This window comes from Engystomops pustulosus, chromosome 3 (genome assembly GCF_040894005.1).
Source record: "Engystomops pustulosus chromosome 3, aEngPut4.maternal, whole genome shotgun sequence".
NCBI classification, from domain to species: Eukaryota; Metazoa; Chordata; class Amphibia; order Anura; family Leptodactylidae; genus Engystomops; species Engystomops pustulosus.
Window position 1 is genome coordinate 208,804,760 of NC_092413.1, and position 23,560 is coordinate 208,828,319.

Here is a 23,560-nt window from a genome sequence, read left to right on the forward strand (position 1 = left end):
CTGGTCCTGCTTAGGAATAGGGTTTGTCTTCTAGACAAGGAGAAGTCAGATGTAAATGTCAGACTTCCCGGGGTGAGGAGCTTCTCCTGGAGGCTATGGAGAAACTCCTGGGAATAAGATGAAACCATAAGTAACGGTTTGTGTCCACAGAGGGGATTAATGTGTTAATGTCATGGTAATGGGCACAGGTTAGACCACTCTGAGGACATCCTCTCGGAGACACTAGGAGCAGGATGGATGGGGTGATGAGGCTGTGCATGTTGGGTGAATGTGTAGGGCTACTCACAAACCCGAAGAAGAGAATTTTTCCTTGAAGAATAATATAATTATACAATAACTACAGTTGTGTCCACATATGGAGAAGGTTAAGATCTGAATATCATGGTAATGGGCACAGGTTGGAACACTTTGACCACATGAAGAAACTAGGAGAAGGATGGGGTCTCTTTTGATCCTTTTTTTTATTATAGATGCATTTCACAGAACTCCTCATAAAGACAGAGGTGTAACCTAAATCTATGGTTTCATAATATATAATCTGCACCAGGTCCCCAATTATAATGTATATAATCCTGGTCTCTTTGTATAAGGGTCTCTATATGGACCCTATAAGGCTCCTGGGCCCATGTTTGGCCCTACCATTATGCACCCCTCAGAACATGCAAATGGACACATATAGTGACTTTATAATCTCCATGTTTATTGCTGTACACCCAGGACATTCACATTGGATAAGAGTTGACAGGAATATTATTCTTCTGACTGAAATTACTTCTTCGTACACTTAACCAACGAGGTGCTCTGAAAAACATGGCAAAACGCCTTAGGGGGACTGGTGAGCCCCATACATAGTAGAGGGTTGGCTGCATCTGACAAAAAGCAATTAAGTCAGTTTTCCTCAAATGTTGGTACATCTTAAAGGGCATCTACCACCAGGATGAAGATCTGTATACAAATGAGCCTGAGGAGCTTCAGGTTCCCTAGGACTTAATGTAACCTGGAGGTCTCAGGCTCATTTGCATACAGATTTTCATCCTGGTGCTAGATGCCCTTGAATGTGTATATGAATTTTATGCACCCATCTTCAAACACTGATCATATGAAGCACACATGTAACTGTAGCCATATTCTGACAAGGAACAAAAAAGGTTTATTTTTAGAGATGAGCGAACATGCTCGTCCGAGCTTGATGCTCGGTCGAGCATTAGGGTACTCGAAACTGCTAGTTACTCGGACGAATACTTCGCCCGCTCGAGAAAATGGCAGCTCCCGCCGTTTTGCTTTTTGGCGGCCAGAAACAGAGCCAATCACAAGCCAGGAGACTCTGCACTCCACCCAGCATGACGTGGTACCCTTACACGTCGATAGCAGTGGTTGGCTGGCCAGATCAGGTGACCCTGGGATAGACTAGCCCCTGCCCGCGCTGCTCGGATCATTCTGTGTCTGGATGCCGCTAGGGAGAGAGCTGCTGCTGGTCAGGGAAAGCGTTAGGGTGTTCTATTAGCTTACTGTTAGGCAGGAGTGATTCTCAAAGAACCCAACAGCCCTTCTTAGGGCTACAATAACGTTCTACTTTTTTTATTTTAATTTGCATCTTTTACCATTTTGTGAGGAATTAGCAGGGGGACTTGCTACCGTTGTGTTTAGCTCTTAGTGGCACACATATCCATAGCAAAGACCGAAGTGGGAAAATTCAGTAGGGGTTGGATTTCTATTAGGCAATAACTCAGTGTCATCTCATCTGGCATAGTAGTGTGCTTCCTTTGATACTTGGCTAGAAAATAGCCATAGGAGAATACAAACAGCTTCTTGAAGCCTACAGTAGCGTTCTATATATTTGATTTCTGGTTGATCTGCTGGTGGCTGTAGTTTCTGCAGTGCATGTACTTGCCAATTCTGAGCAATTTGTAGTGAGACTTGCGACCGCTGTGTTCTGCGCTTAGTGGCGCACATATCCATAGCAAAGGCCGAAGTGGCAAAATTCAGTAGGGGTTGGATTTCTATTAGGCAATAACTCAGTGTCATCTCATCTGGCATAGTAGTGTGCTTCCTTTGATACTTGGCTAGAAAATAGCCATAGCAATAGGATAGGATTGTTTGGTTTTAAAAACTCAAAAAAAAAACAAAAAACACAAAAAAAAACAAAAAGTAGTAAAAAAAAAAAAAAAGTTATAACTCTCATTTTAAAAATGTTTAACCCGAGGGCTAGGGGTAGAGGACGAGGGCGGGGACGTGGGCGTCCAACTACTGCAGGGGTCAGAGTCCGTGGTCCTGGGCGGGGTGAGACACCACCTGCTGATGAGGGAGCAGGGGAACGCCGCAGAGCTACACTCCCTAGGTTCATGTCTGAAGTTACTGGGACTCGTGGTAGAGCACTGTTGAGGCCAGAACAGTGCGAACAGGTGATGTCGTGGATTGCTGACAATGCTTCGAGCAATTTGTCCACCACCAGTCAGTCTTCCACGCAGTCCACCCATGTCACCGAAATCCCCACTCCTCCAGCTCCTGCACCTCAGCCTCCTCCCCCCCAGTCTGCCCCCTCCCAGGAAAATTTGGCATTTGAACCGGCATACTCTGAGGAACTGTTTTCTGGACCCTTCCCACAGTCACAAACCACTTGTCCGGTTGCTGCTGAGCAATTTTCCGATGCCCAGGTTTTCCACCAGTCACAGTCTGTGGGTGATGATGACCTTCTTGACGTAGTGGAAGTGTGTAAAGAGGTGTCCGACGATGAGGAGACACGGTTGTCAGACAGTGGGGAAGTTGTTGTCAGGGCAGGAAGTCCGAGGGGGGAGCAGACTGAGGGATCGGAGGATGATGAGGTGACAGACCCAAGCTGGGTTGAGAGGCCGGGTGAACACAGTGCTTCTGAGACGGAGGAGAGTCCTCGACCAGAACAGGTTGGAAGAGGCAGTGGTGGGGCCAGACGGAGAGGCAGGGCCAGAGCTGGTGCATCAGCGCCACTGTCAACTAGTGAAGCTCCCGTGGTGAGGGCTCTTGCGGCGAGGGCTAGATCTTCAGAAGTCTGGAGGTTCTTTAAGGAAACACCGGATGACCGACGGACTGTGGTGTGCAACATTTGCCAAACCAGGCTCAGCAGGGGTTCCACCACTACTAGCTTAACTACCACCAGTATGCGCAGGCATATGAATGCTAAGCACCCCACTCAGTGGCAACAAGCCCGTTCACCTCCGGCCGTGCACACCACTGCTCCTTCCCCTGTGTCAGCTGCTAGTCAGCCCCCTGCCCAGGACCCTGGCACAAAAACCCCATCGTCGCCTTCACGATCCTCCACAGCATCCACCAGCGTTCAGCTCTCCATACCCCAGACGCTGGAGCGGAAACGCAAATATAGTGCAACCCACCCGCACGCCCAAGCCCTTAATGTGCACATCTCCAGATTGCTTAGCCTGGAGATGCTGCCCTATAGGCTAGTAGAGACCGAGGCCTTTCGCAACCTCATGGCGGCGGCCGCCCCTCGGTATTCGGTCCCCAGCCGCCACTACTTTTCCCGATGTGCCGTCCCAGCCCTGCACCAGCACGTGTCAGACAACATCATCCGTGCCCTGACCAACGCCGTTTCTGACAAGGTCCACCTGACCACGGACACGTGGACGAGTGCTGCCGGGCAGGGCCACTATATATCGCTGACGGCACATTGGGTTAACTTGGTGGAGGCTGGGACCGAGTCTGACCCTGGGGCTGCTCATATACTGCCGACGCCGAGGATTGCGGGGCCTACCTCGGTCCAGGTGTTTCAGGCCTACTATGCCTCCTCCTCCTCCCACCCCTCCTCCACCTCCTCCTCCGAACTACCATCCGTGGGCACGGCGCCATCAGTCGGTAGCTCTAGGCACAGCAGCAGTGCCGTCGCTAAGCGACAGCAGGCGGTGCTCAAACTGCTGAGCCTAGGCGACAAAAGGCACACCGCCCAAGAGCTATTACAGGGCATCACGGCGCAGACTGATCTGTGGCTGGCACCGCTGAACCTCAAGCCGGGAATGGTTGTGTGTGACAACGGCCGTAACCTGGTGGCGGCTCTGCAACTCGGCAGACTGACACATGTGCCATGCCTGGCCCATGTGTTAAATCTGATAGTGCAGCGTTTCCTCAAGACATACCCCAATCTGTCTGATTTGCTCATGAAGGTGCGCCGCATCTGTGCGCATTTCAGGAAGTCCAGCCCAGATGCTGCCACTCTCAGGGCAGCGCAGCGCCGCCTCCAACTGCCCGCTCACCGACTGTTGTGCGACGTGCCCACGAGGTGGAATTCAACACTGACCATGTTATCCAGAGTTTACCAGCAGCGCAGAGCAATTGTAGACTGCCAGATGTCAACTTCCACCAGAACTGGTAGTCAGGTCAGTCAGCTTCCTCAAGTCTACAATGAGGAGTGGACGTGGATGTCTGATATCTGTCAGGTGCTGAGTAACTTTGAGGAGTCAACACAGATGGTCAGTGGCGATGCCGCCATCATCAGCCTCACCATCCCGCTGCTTGGCCTGTTGAAAAACTCTCTGGTCAGCATGAAGTCGGAAGCTTTGCGCTCGTCACAAGAGACGGGGGAAGAATATTCCCTTGTTGATAGCCAAAGCACCCTGAGGTCTGTTTCTCAGCGCATATCGGAGGAGGTGGAGGTGGAGGAGGATGAGGAGGAAGAGGAGGAGAATGTTGGCGAGACACAAGAGGGGACCATTGTTGAGTCCTTCACTGTTCAGCGTGTATGGGCAGAAGAAGAGGAGTTGGAGGAGTTGGAGGAGGAGGAAATGGACAGTCAGGCCAGTGAGGGGAGTGAATTCTTACGCGTTGGTACTCTGGCGCATATGGCAGATTTCATGCTAGGCTGCCTATCCCGTGACCCTCGCGTTCAAAGAATTTATTCCAGCACCGATTACTGGGTGTTCACTCTCCTGGACCCACGGTACAAGCAAAATCTTCCCACTCTCATCCCTGGAGAGGAAAGGAGTGTGAGAATGCATGAATACCAGCAGGCCCTGGTGCACAAGCTGAAACAGTATTTCCCTTCTGACAGCGCTAGCGGCAGAGTGCGTAGTTCTGCGGGACAAGTAGCGAGGGAGAGTAGGCGAGCAGGCAGCTTGTCCAGCACTGGCAAGGGTACGCTTTACAAGGCTTTTGCCAGCTTTATGTCACCCCAGCAAGACACTGTCACCTGTCCCCAGTCTCGGCAGAGTAGGGCTGATCTTTACAGAAAGATGGTGAGGGAGTACGTAGCTGACCATACCATCGTCCTAAATGATCACACAGCTCCCTACAACTACTGGGTTTCAAAGCTGGACATGTGGCACGAACTGGCGCTGTACGCCTTGGAGGTTCTTGCCTGCCCTGCCGCTGTCTTGTCCGAGCGGGTTTTCAGTGCAGCTGGTGGCATCATCACCGATAAGCGTACACGCCTGTCGACTGACAGCGCTGACAGGCTGACGCTTATTAAAATGAATAAAGGCTGGATTTCTCAGAATTTCCAATCTCCACCAGGTGAAGGAAGCTCAACCTGAATAATTGATCCACTCCTCCTCCTCCTCCTCATTTTCCTCCTTCTCCTCCTCTTTGTACAGTAAAGCAGAGGAAAATGGCTATTTTTTGACAGGGCCCACTGGCTCTTGCTATAGTACTTCATGCATTTAATTTTTCTGGAGGGACACCTACCCGGTCCTCTGTTTGAAACAATTTTTGTGAGTGCCACATACAGGCACTCAATCTATTCCATTTTACTGCAGGGCCACCTACCTGCTCCTCTGGTTTGAACAATTTTTGGGACTGCCACATACAGGCACTCAATCTATTCCATTTTACTGCAGGGCCACCTACCTGCTCCTCTGGTTTGAAAAATGTTTGGGACTGCCACATACAGGCACTATCCAAATTAAATTGTCTCCATAGCAGCCTCCACACGTTGTCTCCATTGCTACCTCCAAAAGTCGTCCATATAGCTGCCTCCATACATCGTCCCTTTATCAATCGAGGTGTGTCAGGCAGAAATTTGGGTTATTTTCATGGATTCCACATCAAAGTTGTTAACTTTGTCGCCACCCTGCTGTGTTATCCACAAAATATACTGGCAAACTTTTACCATTTAGGGATATTATTTCAGCGCTTCTTGCGCATCTGTTTACATTCCCCTCACCCGGCATATCCTAAACTTATAAGAACGCTACTACACTTGATCTTATACAAAAGGTTCTTAGAAGTGCTGTTTGGGGAGTAGCCTATAGACAGGGGCTTGGATTGGCGAAAGCTCGCCTGGCAGTGGAGCGCCAGCTCCATGCCAAGATCCAACTAACATAGTTTTAACTGCAGCACCTTTAATCTACTACTAGTTCACTGCCTCCATACATGGTCCCCTTATCAAACGAGCTGTGTCAGGCAGAATTTTGGGTTGTTTTCATGGCTTCCATGTTAACTTTGTCGCCACCCTGCTGTGTAATCCACAAAATATACTGGCAAACTTTTATCATGTACCGATATTATTTGAGCGCTTCTTGCTCACCTCCTTTGGTTCCTCTCTGCCACCCATTGGTTTGAAGCCTGAGTCCATTTAGGGTATGTCGCCATGACACTCTCTAGCCTGCTGCCGCTGCCTCTGCATGCCGTCCCCTATAGTGTCAGGGTCAATTATTGGATGTTTTAGATGCTATCTAGCTTCATTCTGTCACTCTGTCATGGCCATGCTGTTGCCCATAATTTTGGCATAATGGTGCGATTATGCAGCCTCAGAGGCATCCATGCATGCTGCCCCTGCTGTTTCCTGTCCATTTCCGTGGTGTTTCCATCCTTTTCTGAGGTTCCCAGGTGTTTGGCCAAGCTTCCCTGTGCAGAGCCTTGGTCCCCTTGAAAAATGCTCGAGTCTCCCATTGACTTCAATGGGGTTCGTTATTCGAGACGAGCACTCGAGCATCGGGAAAAGTTCGTCTCGAATAACGAGTACCTGAGCATTTTAGTGTTCGCTCATCTCTATTTATTTTGCTTTCCCCTGATAAAGCCCATTAGTTGGGGGATACACGTGGGGACTTATTCTCCCATAACCTATAAAGAATCTTGGTATAGATTCTGTATCCTCAATCTGGGACAATTTACTTTATACTACATGAAGCTGTTACCCAATACTTCCATATGTGGGATATAATACTGTAACCAAAAGAAGATGTTCATGAATACAATGATTAGGCAAGTGGTCAAAGTAAAGTTCTACCAGTGGGTCAAGCATTATAGAGCGATTTCATTCAACTTCTTAAAAGACACCTGACTGGACATCTTCTTCACTCTTGACTAACTTCACCTAAAACCACAACTACAGAACTAAGGTAAGACCAATCATCTAAGTTGTGTTTTTTTGTTGTTGGTTTGTTTTCCTGATGTTATTACTAATGAGTTTGGAGTTTAATGTCCTATAATGAGCAAAACTAAAAATAATATTTAGATAACAAACTTTGTTATAATGTAAAACTGTTTAGAATAAAATGTAGTTTTAGCCTTCTCTTGGTTATAATTATGGAAAAATCGAATAACCAATAATAAGTCCAACATTATGAATTAATTTGGGGTGGTCACCCAGTCCTTTCACATTATACTGTGAATACCTAAAGTATGATGGATTGTGATGATATATTGACATGAAGACCTATTGAACATTATATTTTCCTTCTTGTAGACTATTTGCTCAAGATCAAGCCTCACCAATCCTTAAGCCAAAATGGAACCAGTCTTCCAAACTGTAGAGGTTGAGGAGATTACCGAATGCTACAGGATCGTCAAGAGGCTTGGTCAGGGGGCTTATGGACAAGTCCTACTTGCACAATACAAACTTACAGGTATGTGACCAAGGCCATAAAGCTGGATATGTAGATTAATACACACTAGATTAAAAATTGTAAAGTGTTACATAATTTGGCGCAATATAAATATTATTCTGCTCATATTGGTGGATTCGACTAATGATGTAATCTACATAGGGATTGCGGACTCTCCTTTCCTTATTCCTTATTTGATGTAATCTCTGGTAGAATCTGCCTCATTTTGTTACATTTTTCATTCTTTTTTTGAGTGAGAACAGTGAATGTCGCTCTTCTCTCTCCTGTGACCACTAACTGGTTAGCGTAGAGGATATTTCCTGCCGAGCTAGTAGTTTACACAAGGAGACCGGTGCTTCACTGTAGGCAAAAGGAGCCAGAACAGAAGGAAATCCTATAGAAAATGATCAAATATCTGTCAATCAAATGTCCATATGACACACAGCTTCTTTTTTGTCAATTATGTGCTCACTTTACTCCGCCCATCATGCAAGTGTTATGAATGGGGAAAGAGGAGGTGACTTATCTGCTGTAGGATTAAGAGTTGGGGCTGTTGTAATCAACTAATCCATTACCTGTATGGTTATTAGAATATTATGTTATCAAGAGAGATCTAGGAGGTAACATCTAATTGTCTTCTTTTCTTTAGGTAAACCGTTTGCACTGAAGTTGGTGAGAAAGGACAGGACCAAGTTGAAATCTTTTCTAATGGAACTGTCCCTATCAATCTCTCTCTGAGCACCCTGGATTTATTACAACCTACCCGATATTTACACACACCATGGATTACTATGCGATGACTCAGGAGCTGGCAACAGCAGGAACACTGCATCACCTCATTCAAGCCGAGGTAAGAAATGCCTTCTTCATATCATAACATACACCTTATTTATCCTATTAACCAACCCAACATCTTCTCCTCAGACTGATGTATATGACCGTGTATAATCTATATGTGTGTAACTTCTGATGCTCATCTTATTTTTGCAGGTTGGACTTTCAGAAGAAATCGTAAAAAGATGTGCAGTCCAAATCTCCAGCGCTCTGGACTACATGCACCAGAAAGGGTTGGTGCACAGGGATCTGAAGCCGGACAATGTCCTCCTCATGGACAGAGATTGCCATCATATTGTGCTTGGTGACTTTGGCTTAACTCAGCCTGTAGGTAGCATTGTAACCTCAATGTCGCACATTATCCCGTATATGTCTCCAGAGTTGTGTGACATCTCGGACGAGGAATATTTAATTTTACACCCTAGTGTAGAGATCTGGGCTTTTGGGGTACTACTATTTGTCATCCTTACTGGATATTTTCCTTGGAGACGCGCCTTCAGTGATGACATCATGTACCTGGACTATGTATACTGGCTGGACAATCTGAGCTATATTCCCCCACCAGCTCGTTGGGACCAATTTTCCCGTGCAGCAATCACGATGTTGAGAAATCTTCTTGTTCCGGACCAATCTTGTAGACACTCAGTTCTTTCAGTCTTAAATTACATTAATTTTCCCTGGAAAACTGATGTTAATGGAGGCAACCCATGGGAGGCTGAAAGTCCAGTGGACTGTGACAGTGACAGTCAACCTATCGAGAACTTTGTAACACAGAACCAAGAAGGTACCACGTCAAACCATGCAATGGAAGCGGATAATCCAGTTCTAATTATCACAGAGGAAGATGCTATGCTGACTCTTGGATTGGAAGTGGAAATTTCTTAGGACTTCATTGTGGGACCCTAAAAGGTTCTGGCGATTTTTGATCAGTCGACCAACATTGGGAACTCAAAAAACGTAAGTATTACATTTATCTAATAAGATATTTTTGAAAATGTTAGTTAGCTGTTTCTTTGAGTTTGGTTTCTATCCTTGTTAAGTAAAGGTGAAGGGTACATCTGGAGAACTGCTTAAATCATCTAACCAGAGACGTAAAAGAGTATTGTAGATTCTTTTTTGTCTTTTTATTTAAAATGCAAGAAATTTGTGTAGATTGTTTATAAAAACATTTCTTTCTCTATTGGATTGCGCCCACCTGCGAGACGAAAGGAAACCTGATGACTGAGTGGCGGAGATCGGGAGGAACACAAAGTGGACCAGACAATAAAGGTAATAACAATTTTGTCTTTTCGTCCATTTTTTTTTTTTGTTAGGAGCTCTATTAACTGACACCCTCCATCTAGCTAAAAATTGTTTTCCTTACATCCACATAAATCAACTTTATATTCCATGGCATCAGAGAAGACTAGACCCGTTTGACCAGCCCCTACCATCTTCTTCCCATGCCTCTTTGGTCACATGACATGCTGCAGAGTGTTAATGTTAGGAGGATTAAGGACCTGTAATGTCAAACTGTACACCATGTATGTATCTGATTAAATGAAATCACAGCCTGTCTTTATGGACTTCTAATTCTCCCCATCCTCCAGTGAGGCTTTTGGGATTTTATGTGATCAGATACATCTGCAACATCTAACCTATGTATGTAACAGGACATTTGATGATGACTTGACATTTTATTGCCCAATGATGTAACTGAGCTCTCCATATAGCAGAATATCATAGCCTGTCCAAGTATAATTTATTATTCAGGACTCGCTTTGTTAAATTATATTAACCTCACCTGGTGCGAGTCCAATAACAAACTGTTTATTAACATTGTAGCCATGGAATGGAACCATTTAGGGAGAAGGACAATCATTGTTTTTAATGAAGCCTTTTTTGGGTGGGTTAATTTGCATGACCGGTCCTCTTTAAGCAGGGCGCAGGCATTGTAATCTGAGGCTCCTAGTTATTCTCCTATAGGAATAGGTCAGAGGCCTTACACTTTTTGGAGATGCCCTTATTGTATGCTCATATTTTCTGCATGTAGTACACTCACAGGTAACGATTCTAGAGCCCTAATGCATCTAAATATTTGGTTTTAAACTTTTCAATGTAATTCTGCCCCCCAGGCATTACATGTACCGCACAATTACTTCTCCTTACATGCTGAATGTGCAGATTTCTTTATTGTGTGTATTCCAAAATTAGAAATTGAAAACATAATATTTGTTTAGCACCATATTTTCCTTCAACACTTAGATTTTTTTTTTTAATGTAATATATTAGGAGCAGGATTTGTCTGAATGCACGCTGGTCTTCTATTGAACGGGTGATGCTGTTGTATTTTTTTTTCTTGCAGGTATCGCAAGACAAATCACTTCTTTCCTTCAATCTATTGGTATTGGACCAGCTAGAGCATTAAAGTGGATGAAACAAGAAGTGAGGGACTTATAAATGAATAATGGAACTTGAAAGCATATTACTACGTAATGAATAAATCTTCAACCGTCCCCACTTTCACCTTAGTCCTATGGATATTTGACAAGATGCCTCATCCGTTTATTACTTGTTATGGTCCCTGCAGTCCCACAGATAACTGTTGTGATTAATTTATAATTGGGAACCTGTATTAGGTGGTACATTTTTTAATTCTTTTAATGGTTTTTGAGTTGACCCAGATGATGATCTAAGAATCTCGCTAATTGACTTTCATTATGAAAAAGAATATACGAGAAACGAGAACTGATGGGAAAACATGTCAATAATAACCATATTGAAAAAGTAAAGGAGTTGTCATCTTGCTTACAGTGACTGGTGGTGGCATAAGTAGATAAGGCTTTTCTTGCATATGGCACATTGTTTTTCTTGTTTTGTTTTTCAATAAAACACTTCTAAGAAGAAAATGTATTCTATATGGTTGATTTAAACAAAAAATAGATTTTTTTTTCCAGCACTTTAGAGTTAAAGGGGTGGGGGGAGGCAAAATAGAACGTATAGACATAAGACATAACATTCTCTGGCCTTATAGCAGCTCTTGGGCATAAATTAGAGGTACAAGATGGGTTGTGTGTCTTGAGAGCAAAAGAGTTTTCATATGCTGGAACATTATCACATGACATTCATCTTCTTGTCAATGACTTGGGGATATTCTTGACTTGTTCTACATAACCAAAGTGTTAGGGTTGGGTAACACATTAGACAGGGGATAGTGTGCCCTGAGCTTGCCCCAACCTCTGTCCCTTCCTATAGCCCCCCCACGCTAAACTGTGGGGCGACTACTTGAAGACTCGAAATACACTGGATAAGTGTGGGAAGGGAAACAAACCAAATGACAAACATAAAACACAAAAGAATGGTAAACTAGCCGGAGTAACAATGAGAGGGTACATCAAGAGCAAAATCAGTAAGCAAAGAGTCAATGTCAAAAACTAGCCGAGGTCACAACAACACAGATACAGATACAGAGCAATACAACCTAATGCAGCAAGCGAGTGATGAAGGGATTTCAAACACTGGCACAGGTGACTAGTGAAGCTGCAATTTATGCAGACAGAACTCCACCTCCAGAACCTGATAGGAGCTGGACAGCTTCTGGGAATTAACCCCTCAAGGTGCAGAACAACCAGGCACCATGCAGAGGTACCACAAGTCCCAGCAGTTCCGAACACAACTCCTAGACAGTGTGAGATCTTAGCAGCCGCTGCCCGGGACGAGAGGTAGAGTTTGCGCGGATACGCGCCGGGGGTTGGAGAACGCTGATGGCACCAGCAGAAGAACCAGAAGTCCCAGCATTCTCCCTAGCGAACCTGACACAAAGTATATAAATAACAATAAATAGGACTTGTATATGTATAAATCCAGGGGGAATTTGGTCAAGACAGAATTATCTGTATCTGAACAAGTTCATAATTCAAAAATGTATGGGGTGTCCTGTATGTGTGGAGGGGGAGGGGTGGTTGAAGGCTCTGGCAGCTGAATTCCGAGGTGCCAAACTGTATCACCAATGTTCTGTTTTCCCGAAAACCTTTTCATCTTTTAGATTTGGCTTCCATTGTTCTGTGGCCAGGAGTGAAATAATTTTTTAACATAAGGTTCAAGGAGGTATCTGCTCTTTAGTTACCTGTGGCTGAGAAGTTGGTGAGGATGGACTGGGCCAACACGTAGGAGACTAAAAATGGATTGTGTTGGTGCTGTGCTTCCAAATGGGGGTGGGGGACAGTAATCCATTACATTTATGATTTAAAAATATGCAGAATACTATAACAGCAAAATCTAAAACCCAAACGATCAATGGACCTCGGTCCCTTCTACACCCCACAGTGTACAGACAACAACAATACATGGGGAAAGGGGGGGGGGGTTCAAAAAACACTTTTACAACAAATTTGTTTTCTCCTTTTATATCTAAAGACTAATAATTTGAAAATTCTAGGCTTCACCTTGATTCTTTTCTTAGTTACTGTAAAGCTCTTAAAGCATTAACAAGCTTGCTAAAAGCAATCTTACTAATATATTGAAAGGTGTCGTTATGAAAGCAGGATGATTTATATATCTCCTATCTATCCATCTTGGAAAGCTCAATCAAAATTAAAATCCGCCAAAAATTAATTGATTCTGAATTCCCAAAAAATTATAAAATTGGTGTTCTGATTTTTAATCAAAAATCATAATAATTTTTAAAGTTATGCCAACACTAAGCGGATAGAAACCATAATTTACCCTATAATTTTGGTAGTAAGACTACAGGTGGTCTATTGCTTAAGAACACCTGACTTCTAAACGACCCTTATTATTGTTAATCCTGGTTATTATGACAACCCAACATTTTTAAAACCCAATTGTCACAGAGACCAATTGTCCAATTTTGTCTGGGGCTACACAATTCAACTTAAGAACAAACCTGCAGAACTTATCCTGTACATGACTGTATTTGTCTCGAAATCTTGTCATTCTGAACATGGTTAATTTTTCTATTATTCTGCCAAAATTTGAGGTCCAAAGTGCTGGATCCTAAAGGGGGTTTAATATAAGCCCCCAATTACTTCATGCATAGGATACATATAGAGTACCTTGTATAATCTAAGTGTTATCACACAATTTGTCCCGTACACTAAAAAGAAAAGCATTTTAGAAAAAGACTTGAGTTGGCACCAGTACTATAAGTCTATACTACTAGACCTTGTGTGTCCTCCCTATGCTCATATAATATATATATTATGATTCCATTAGTGAATGGTATAATGCAGGTTTTGCTGGTAGGATTCCACCGCCTGAGCTTGGTCGTGTGCTTATGGTCTTGGGTGAAAGTAGAATACGGTCCCATAGAGGTAAATATAAATTATTATTCGGTAATTACTATTCACCCCTATGGAAGAAGGGCATCTGTGCTGTGTCTGGCTTTTCTCCCAACTTCTGACCTTTATAAGACCTTGCAACTAACTAAAAAGTATAATCCATAGTGGAAGCGGGAGAAAAAAAAAATTCCAGATGCAGGGAAATTGATGAAAAAATGCATTTGCGCCATTTTCTTCTGGGTTTTGGTTTTTTTTTTTTCAGGTTTTTACACTGTGTGCCCCAAATGACACATCTTGTTTATTCTTTGTATTAGTAAGATCATGGGGATACTTCATTTTATAAAGGATTTATTGTGTTTTTAATTACATTATTTTGAATTTTAAACCGTCGGTCTGAAATAATTATTTTTGTTTTGCCATCTTCTGGTGCTAATAACTTTTTCATACTTTGGCTCATCCTGCAATAAATGACACCCATCACTTAAGCTCTGTAGACCAACGTGTTATTTGTTACCATTTTGATTATATGACCTTTTCATCACTTATTACATTTTTTTTTTCATGTTGTAAAATGAAAAAAAAAGTAAAATTTGGGGGCTATTTTCCATTATGGGGTTTAAACGCTGGGAACAGTTATGTTTTGATTGAACATTTTGGGATGTTCATGTTTATAATTTTTACTGTTTTATATTTAGGAAATACTGTTTGGTTTGTTTCACCACTTGTAACCATATCAGAACAAATATAAATGTATTTTTAAAAGAATTGACGTAGTAAAATGTGTTTGTATAAAGTGATAACGAGAATCTGGTTCTGCTTAGGAATAGGGTTCGTCTTCTAGACAAGGAGAAGTCAGATGTAAATGTCAGACTTCCCGGGGTGAGGAGCTTCACCTGGAGTCTATGGAGAAACTCCCAGGAATAAGATGAAACCATAAGGCCCCTTCCACACTTGCGTTGCAGATCACGTCAGAGTTTGATCAGGGTGCGATCAGTGAAAAATGCGCATTTTGCATCAGAGTTTGTTCAGTGTCTCAGTTTTTCACTCGTGTTTTTGATGCAATTCCAATGCGTTTTTCAAGTGCAGGTAATGCGCGTGAAATGGACTCAGGACTGAGCTCTATCTTTTCTATGGCAATTGATGCGTGAAAAACGCATTGCACTTGCAAGTGTCTCAGAGTGCAATGCGTTTTTGATGCATCTCCATAGACTTGTATGGTGTGTTTTTCAAAAAAAAAATGCAAGTCTGAAAAGACCCATTGGTTACAATGGGTCGGAGTGCAATGCAAGTTCTGCGCATCAAAAGCACGCGCAGAAAACGCGCGTGAAAAACGCAAGTGTGAAAGGGGCCTAAGTAACGGCTTGTGTCCACAAACAGAGGGGATTAATGTGTTAATGTCATGGTAATGGGCACAGGTTAGACCACTCTGAGGACATCCTCTCTGAGACACTAGGAGCAGGATGGAGATCTAGATCATTACATGTTGTGTGAAATGTCTGGTACCTGGACAGAGGTGTAGGGTGAAAATGGAAAATCTGTACGAGGTTCCCAATTATAATGCACCATATAGTCCTGGGGAAACATTTATCAATTATAAACCGCTGGCTTTTTGAAGATTTAAATTTTGTGTTAACATTCTTTAAGAAGAGAATTTTCCCAGGAAGCATAATATAATTGCACAATAACTACAGTTTTGTGTCCACATATGGAGAAGGTTAAGATATGAATATCATGGTAATGGGCATGGGTTAAACCACTGACCACATGGAGAAACTAGGAGAAGGATTGGATCTCTTGATCCTCTCCTTATTATAGATGTATTTACAGAACTCCTCATAAAGACAAGTGTAACCTAAAACTATGGTTTAATAATATATAATCTGCACCATAATGTATATAATCCTAGTCTCTTTGTATAAGGGTCTCTATATGGACCCTATAAGGCTCCGGGGCCCATGTCTGGCCCTACTATTATGCACCCCCCAGAACATGTAAATGGCCACTTATAGTGACTTTCTTATGTTTATTGCTGTACACCCAGGACGTTCACATTGGATAGGAGTTGACAGGAATATTATTCTTCTGACTGAAATTACTTCATACACTTAACCAACGAGGTGCTCTGAAAAACATGGCAAAACGCAGTAGGGGGACTGGTGAGCCACATACATATGAGAAGGTTGGCTGCACCTGGCAAAATCAATGAAGTCAGTCTTCCTCAAATGTTGGTACATCTTAAAGGGCATCTACCACCAGGATGAAGATCTGTATACAAATGAGCCTGAAGGGCTTCAAGGTTCCATAGGACTTAATGGAGCCTGGAGACACTCAGGCTCATCTGCATACAGATCTTCATCCTGGTGCTAGATGCCCTTGAAGTTGTAGTTGTATATGAATTTTATGAACCCATCTTCAAACATGGATCATATCAAGCACACATGTAGCTGTAGCCATATTCTGGCAATGAACATAATATGGTTATTTTGCTTTCCCCTGATAAAGCCCATTAGTTGGGTGATACACGTGGCGCCTTTTTTTCCTACAACCTTCAGCCACTTCCCTACCCCCCCCCCCCTGCCCTACTTACAGGCTAAGGCTGGTTTCACTTGAACAAATGCATGCCCAGGCTGTAGCTCTCCCCTCTCCGTAGGGAGAAGTGTGGCACAGCCCTAATTATAGGGAAAGATGGCGCACGCTCTATATTTTTTTCCAGGTATGGTATGATACGGTGGGCGTATGGATGGACGTATTGGCCATTGAAATGCATGGGCCTGTATGCTACCCATATCGCAACACTATAGTAGGGATTATGGATTTGTCTACCGTTTTGGCTTCAAGTTACGATGGGTTTTTGCAGATATTTTATTTTTCACCCTTCTTTTCCATCTATAATGATTATATTTATTTGTAGGAATGTTTTCTGTCATTGTGGTGGGACTTTGGCAGTTTTGGGGTTCACTTTCTAATGTGCTTTTTACCCTGTCAAAAATAAGCATTTTTGTTGATTACATTGTTCAACAATAAGTTGGATCAGTGGATGTCGCAACATCGGAGAATACAGCAATTGTTGGACCTTCTTTGATTTCATATTAATTAGCTATCAAAGAGTCTTCAATATTCCAAACCTGAGGAATGAAAAAAGTGGGGTTTTTTGGTTTGTTTTTTTTACCATGGCGTCCTAGTTGATGGGGGTCCCAAGTATCACCCTTCCCCTAGCAATCACAAGAAATAGGGGTCCACAAATCCCCAGTGTTACCCCATGTTAGTGTGGATGAGAAAAAAAATTACTTGTGACTCTTGTAGAACATCTACGTCCTGATGCTCCATAGAAGTGAGTAGAGCCATAGGTACAAACATAATCTCCTCAAATTGGATAACTGTAGGGGGGGGGGGGGTTACCTGTAGACCTTTTATTCCACTGATCACTGGCTGTTATGGTTGTTGGAGCCCGAATGATCAGCCACTTGTCTACTAAAAACAATCCTCAGTGACCCAACAATTCGGACCTGGCAAATCTATAAAGAATCTTGGTATAGATTCTGGACCCTCAATCTGGGACAATTTACTTTATACTACATGAAGTTGTTACAATACTTCCATATGTGGGATATAATACTGTAACCTAAAGAAGATGTTCATGAATACAATGATTAGGCAGGTGGTCGAAGTAAAGTTCTACCAGTGGGTCAAGCATAGAAGGCAACCAAACACCATGGCTTAATACTGGAATCTCTGTGTTGTGTTGTAATATCTGGTAGAATCTGCCTCATTTTGTTACATATGCATTTCTTTTTTTGAGTGAGAACAGTGAATGTCGCTCTTCTCTCTCCTGTGACCACTGACTGGTTAGCGTAGAGGATATTTCCTGCCCAGTTAGGAGTTTACACAAGGAGACCTGTGCTTCACTGTACGCAAAAGGAGCCAGAACAGAAGGAAATCCTATAGAAAATGATAGGCTGCAGACCGTCCTATAGCTAGAGTGTCCTATAGATCGAGTGTCACGCAATAATTTGAAAATGGCAATTATAAAAGCGGCAATTTAATGGACTATAACCTCCATCTCTCCTCTTCTTCCTCTACAGGTAACCCATCCCTGCTTGCTGTTATATCTCTGCAATTTTCATCTGTGTGTCCTGATCTGCTGTCTTTATTGGTAACCCATCCCTGCATCAAATTCTTATTCCTAAAGTTTACAATCCTGTTTGATCTTCTTTAATTAACTGATCTTTATATCTAGAAACTTTGTTTGTTTTTCTTTGCATGAGAAACTTTCACTCATTTGTCCTGCATTTCGGGTCTAATGATTTTACAACCCAAGTATGGCTCTGCCCCTTCCCTTTAAATTTAGTTTCCTCTAGGCTGCAAGGCCTGTAGGCTGCAGACCGCCCTATAGCTAGAGTGTCACGCAATAATTTGAAAATGGCAATTATAAAAGCGGCAATTTAAAAGGGCAAGAGAAAGGTAAACTTGCAAAGAAATGCAAACAAATCATCGATTTTCATATCTGGTATGTCTGTCTACCCCTTCAATGGCTTTGTACTATTGCTACCTGTTCTCTCTTTTCGTCCATCTATCCCATCAGTGTCCTCCGTTCACATCTGTTCTTCAATCCTTCCTTCACCATTGTACTCCTCCCATGTTCTCTATACTTTATCCAACCCCCATACTCCATCTGGTTCTGCTGGGAAGCAGAGTTCACCTTCTCATAAATCGCTTAATCATCTTCTTTCCTTTTCTATTATCACCTGCTGCAAGTAGGAAGAGATCTGTCCAAACCCTGGTCCTTCTTTTAGCTCAAAACTTTCCACCCCTCATAGGAACCCTACTAACCTCATCAATATCCAATGCATCCCCTCTACTATCTCCCCTTCCCGTCTTACAACTCCTTTCAAATGTGCCCTCTGGAATGCCCGCTCTGTGTGCAATAAACTGGAGTCCATTCACGACCTGTTTCTTTCCAAGTCGTTTGACTTGCTGGCTATCACCAAAACATGGATCCAGCAGGATGACACTGCATCACTTGCTGCACTGGGCTATGACTGTTTGCACTTCTCTCACTCCTCCAGAGCAGAGAATAGGCAGGGAGGAGGGGTAGGCATACTCCTCTCTCCACGGTGCACTTTCCAGGTCATTCCTCCTGTCCCCCTCTTACTTTCCCATCTTTTGAGGTCCACACCCTCAGACTTTTCCGCCCATTCTCTATTCGTGTGGCTGTAGTATACTGTCCTCCTGGCTCACCCTACCAGTTCCTTGATCACTTTGCTTCCTGGCTCCCTCACTTTCTTTCCTGTGATATCCCAACACTCATCATGGGAGACTTTAACATCCCTATGAACACCCCCTTCTCTTCAGCCTCTCACCTTTTATCACTTACTACTACCTCTCTGGGACTCATACAACTCTCTGATTCTCCTACCCACCAAGAGGGAAACATCCTTGACTTGGTCTTTGCCCGACTGTCTTCTGTCTCTGACTTTACTAACAACGACTTTCCACTTTCAGACCATAACCTTCTCTCTTTTACTGTAAATAGTTCTTGTCCTGTACAGAATAAGTCCATTTATCACACATACCGGAACCCACGTGCCATCAGTGTTCCCCACCTCTTAGAAACTGTGCAGCCATCGCTGTCCCCCATCTCCTCTCTCTCCTGTCCTAACCTGGTCACTTATCATTACAATCATGTTCTCAAAAGCGCCCTGGATAAGATGGCACCACCGTCGGTTCGAGCCTTTCGACACAGATGTAGGCAACCTTGGCACACGGCACAAACCCGTTTCCTTCGTAAGTGCGCCAGGAGTGCCGAACGTCTATGGAGAAAATCGGGCACTTCCTCTGACTTTCTTCACTTTAAATTTATGCTCAAATCCTATAACTCTGCTCTCCATCTTGCTAAACCGGTCTATTTTACTAATCTAATATCTTCTCTAACAACCCCAAAAGGCTTTTCAATACTCTTCACTCCTTACTAACACCAAAGGTACAGCCACCTGTCACAGACCTTGGGGCTGAAGATATGGCCGCCTACTTTAAAGATAAAATTGACTGCATTCGCCAGGAAGTAATTTCTCAGTCCACTAACTCCATAAATCCCCTTTTCTCTGATACCTTACCCTGTTCACGCTCTTCCTTTGAGCCAGTCACAGAGGAAGAAGTGTCCAGGCTTCTCTCCTCTGCTCGCCCCACTACCTGCATTCGTGACCCCATCCCCTCACATCTGGTACAGTCTCTCTCCCCAGCAGTCACTTCTCACCTAACTAAAATCTTCAACCTCTCTCTTCTGGTGTCTTTCCCTCATCTTTCAAGCATGCTATTGTTACCCCTTTACTAAAGAAAGCTTCCCTGGACCCATCCAGTGGTGCTAACTACCGACCAGTTTCTAACCTCCCTTTCATCTCCAAACTCCTGGAACACCTGGTCTATTCTCGACTTTCCCGTTTTCTCTCTGCTAACTCCCTCCTTGATCCCCTGCAATCTGGTTTCCGGCCTATGCATTCTACTGAAACTGCTCTTACTAAAGTCTCCAATGATCTCCTCACTGCTAAATCCAAAGGTGACTCTTCTCTCCTCATTCTTCTGGATCTCTCCGCAGCGTTCGATACTGTGGACCACCAGCTCCTCCTCAGGATGCTTTGCTCCATTGGCCTAAAGGGCTCTGCGCTCTTGGTTTTCCTCCTCTCTCTCTGACCGCACTTTGTGTCTCCTTTTCTGGATCCATCTCTTCTTCTGTTCCGCTCTCTGTCGGGGGTTCCTCAGGGCTCAGTCATAGGTCCTTTTCTCCCTCTATACTGCACCCATTGGACAAACCATCAGCAGATTTGGTTTTCAATATCATCTTTATGCTGATGACACCCAGCTGTATACCTCAGCACGTAACATCACTCCTGCCTTAATCCAGAACACTAGTGACTGTCTCTTTGCCGTCTCTAACATCATGTCCTCTCTCTTCTTGAAACTTAATCTTTCTAAGACCGAACTTCTTGTCTTTCCACCATCCACTAACAGAGCCTATCCTAACCTCTCCATATCAGTCTGTGGGGTTACCATAACCCCAAAGCAGCAGGCCCGCTGTCTTGGGGTTGTGTTGGACTCCGACCTCTCCTTTGAGCCACACATTCACTCTTGCTCGCTCTTGCCGGATGCATCTCAGAAACATCTCCAGAATCCGACCATTTCTCACATTTGAAACCTGTAAAATGCTAACTGTTGCTCTCATTCACTCTTGACTAGACTACTGTAACTCTCTACTAACCGGTCTTCCACTCACCAAACTTTCTCCTCTCCAATCAATTCTTAATGCAGCAGCCAGGCTCGTCTTTCAGACTAAAGGCTACACGGATGCCTCCAGTTCATGCCAGTCACTGCACTGGCTGCCAGTCTCCTTTCGAATACAGTTTAAAATAATAACCCTAAATAAATAAAATCCACAAAGCTCTGTATAATGCTGCACCCCCCTACCTCTCCTCTCTCATCTCAGTCTATCGCCCAACTCGAGCTCTTAGATCTGCCAGTGATCTTAGATTAACCTCTACCCTAGTGCGGACCTCCCACTCTCGTCTCCAAGACTTCTCTAGAGCTGCACCAATTCTATGGAATGCTCTGCCCCGGACTATCAGACTAATAGCTAACCTCCAAAGTTTCAAACGTGCTCTTAAAACCCATTTCTTTAGGCAAGCCTATAACACTCATTAACTGCATGAAGTTTTAACTCTTCTACTAACCCGTCCTGTGTCGTCCTCCCATCTGTTAACCAGCAACCAACAGGCACCAGACTTCTATGCAGTCCCATTCACCCTGGACCTGGTATATAAGATGACGGCTGAGTGGTTCAAGCGACAGCAATTCCATTTATTATATTTTGTTCTATTCCCTAAGAAGAATGGCTTGACCATTAAATATTCTTTTACCTCGTGTTACCCCATCATCTTCATAAACCGTAAGCTCTGGCGAGCAGGGACCTCACTCCTGTTGTTCCATACAAATGTTGTGCTCTGTCATGTTATATTATTTTTGTATTTGTTTCCTATGATTTGTAACGCGCTACGTAATATGATGGCGCTATATAAATAAAGATTATTATTATTATCAAATATCTGTCAAATGTCTATTTGACACACAGCTTCTTTTTTGTCAATTATGTGCTCACTTTACTCCACCCATCATGTAAGTGTTATGAATGGGGAGGTGACTTATCAGCTGTAGGAATAAGAGTTGGGGCTGTTGTAATCAACCAATCCATTACCTGCATAGTTATTAGAATATTATTTTATCAAGAGAGACCTAGGAGGTAACACCTAATTGTCTTTTCTCTAGGTAAACCATTTGCACTGAAGTTGGTGAGAAAGGACCGGACCAAGTTGAAATCTTTTCTAATGGAACTGTCCCTATCAATCTCTCTCTCGGAGCACCCTGGATTTATTACAACCTACCCAATATTTACACACACCATGGACTACTATGCGATGACTCAGGAGCTGGCAACAGCGGGAACACTGCATCACCTCATTCAAGCTGAGGTAAGAAATGCCTTCTTCATATAGTAACATACACCTTATTATCCTATTAACCAACCAAACATCTTCTCCTCTTACTGATGTATATGACCATGTATAATCTATATATGTGTGTAACTTATGATGCTCATCTTATTTTTGCAGGTTGGACTTTCAGAAGAAATCGTAAAAAGATGTGCAGTCCAAATTTCCAGCGCTCTGGACTACATGCACCAGAAAGGGTTGGTGCACAGGGATCTGAAGCCGGACAATGTCCTCCTCATGGACAGAGATTGCCATCATATCGTGCTTGGTGACTTTGGCTTAACTCAGCCTGTAGGTAGCATTGTAATCTCAATGTCGCACATTATCCCGTATAAGTCTCCAGAGTTGTGTGACATCTCGGACGAGGAATATTTAATTTTACACCCTAGTGTAGATACCTGGGCTTTTGGGGTACTATTATTTGTCATCCTTACTGGATATTATCCTTGGAGACGCGCCTTCAGTGATGACATCATGTACCTGGACTATGTATACTGGCTGGACAATCTGAGCTATATTCCCCCACCAGCTCGTTGGGACCAATTTTCCCCTGCAGCAGTCACGATGTTAAGAAATCTTCTTGTTCCGGACCAATCTTGTAGACACTCAGTTCTTTCAGTCTTAAATTACATTAATTTTCCCTGGAAAACTGATGTTAGTGGAGGCAACCCATGGGAGGCTGAAAGTCCAGTGGACTGTGATAATGACAGTCAACCTATCGAGAACTTTGTAACACAGAACCAAGAAGGTACCACGTCAAACCATGGAATGGAAGCGGATAATCCAGTTCTAATTATCACAGAGGAAGATGCTATGCTGACTCTTGGATTGGAAGTGGAAATTTCTTAGGACTTCATTGTGGGACCCTAAATGGTTCTGGCGCTTCTTGATCAGTCGACCAACATTGGGAACTCAAAAAACATAAGTATTACATTTATCTAATAAGATATTGTTGAAAATGTTGGTTAGCTGTTTCTTTGAGTTTGGTTTCTATCCTTGGGAAGTAAAGGTGAAGGGAGCATCTTCAGTGTTTAGCTTTATAAAGTTTTAGGCCATAATGCATATTCTAGACTAAATAAGATTCTCACTTTCAGGAAAGTTTTTT

General features: G+C 43.4%; 1 protein-coding gene and 1 pseudogene across 1 annotated transcript; both read left to right on the forward strand.

Annotated features, from left to right (window-relative positions):
- The first annotated feature begins 7,708 nt into the window (after positions 1-7,708).
- On the forward strand, positions 7,709-9,524 carry LOC140122927 (serine/threonine-protein kinase SBK1-like; annotated as a pseudogene).
- Positions 9,525-19,626: 10,102 nt separating this feature from the next.
- On the forward strand, positions 19,627-23,304 carry LOC140122928 (serine/threonine-protein kinase SBK1-like). Its single transcript, XM_072144171.1, has 3 exons — positions 19,627-19,663; positions 22,232-22,434; positions 22,576-23,304. Exons 1-3 carry the CDS (start codon positions 19,627-19,629, stop codon positions 23,302-23,304), a joined length of 969 nt encoding a protein of 322 aa, XP_072000272.1.
- Positions 23,305-23,560: the final 256 nt, after the last annotated feature.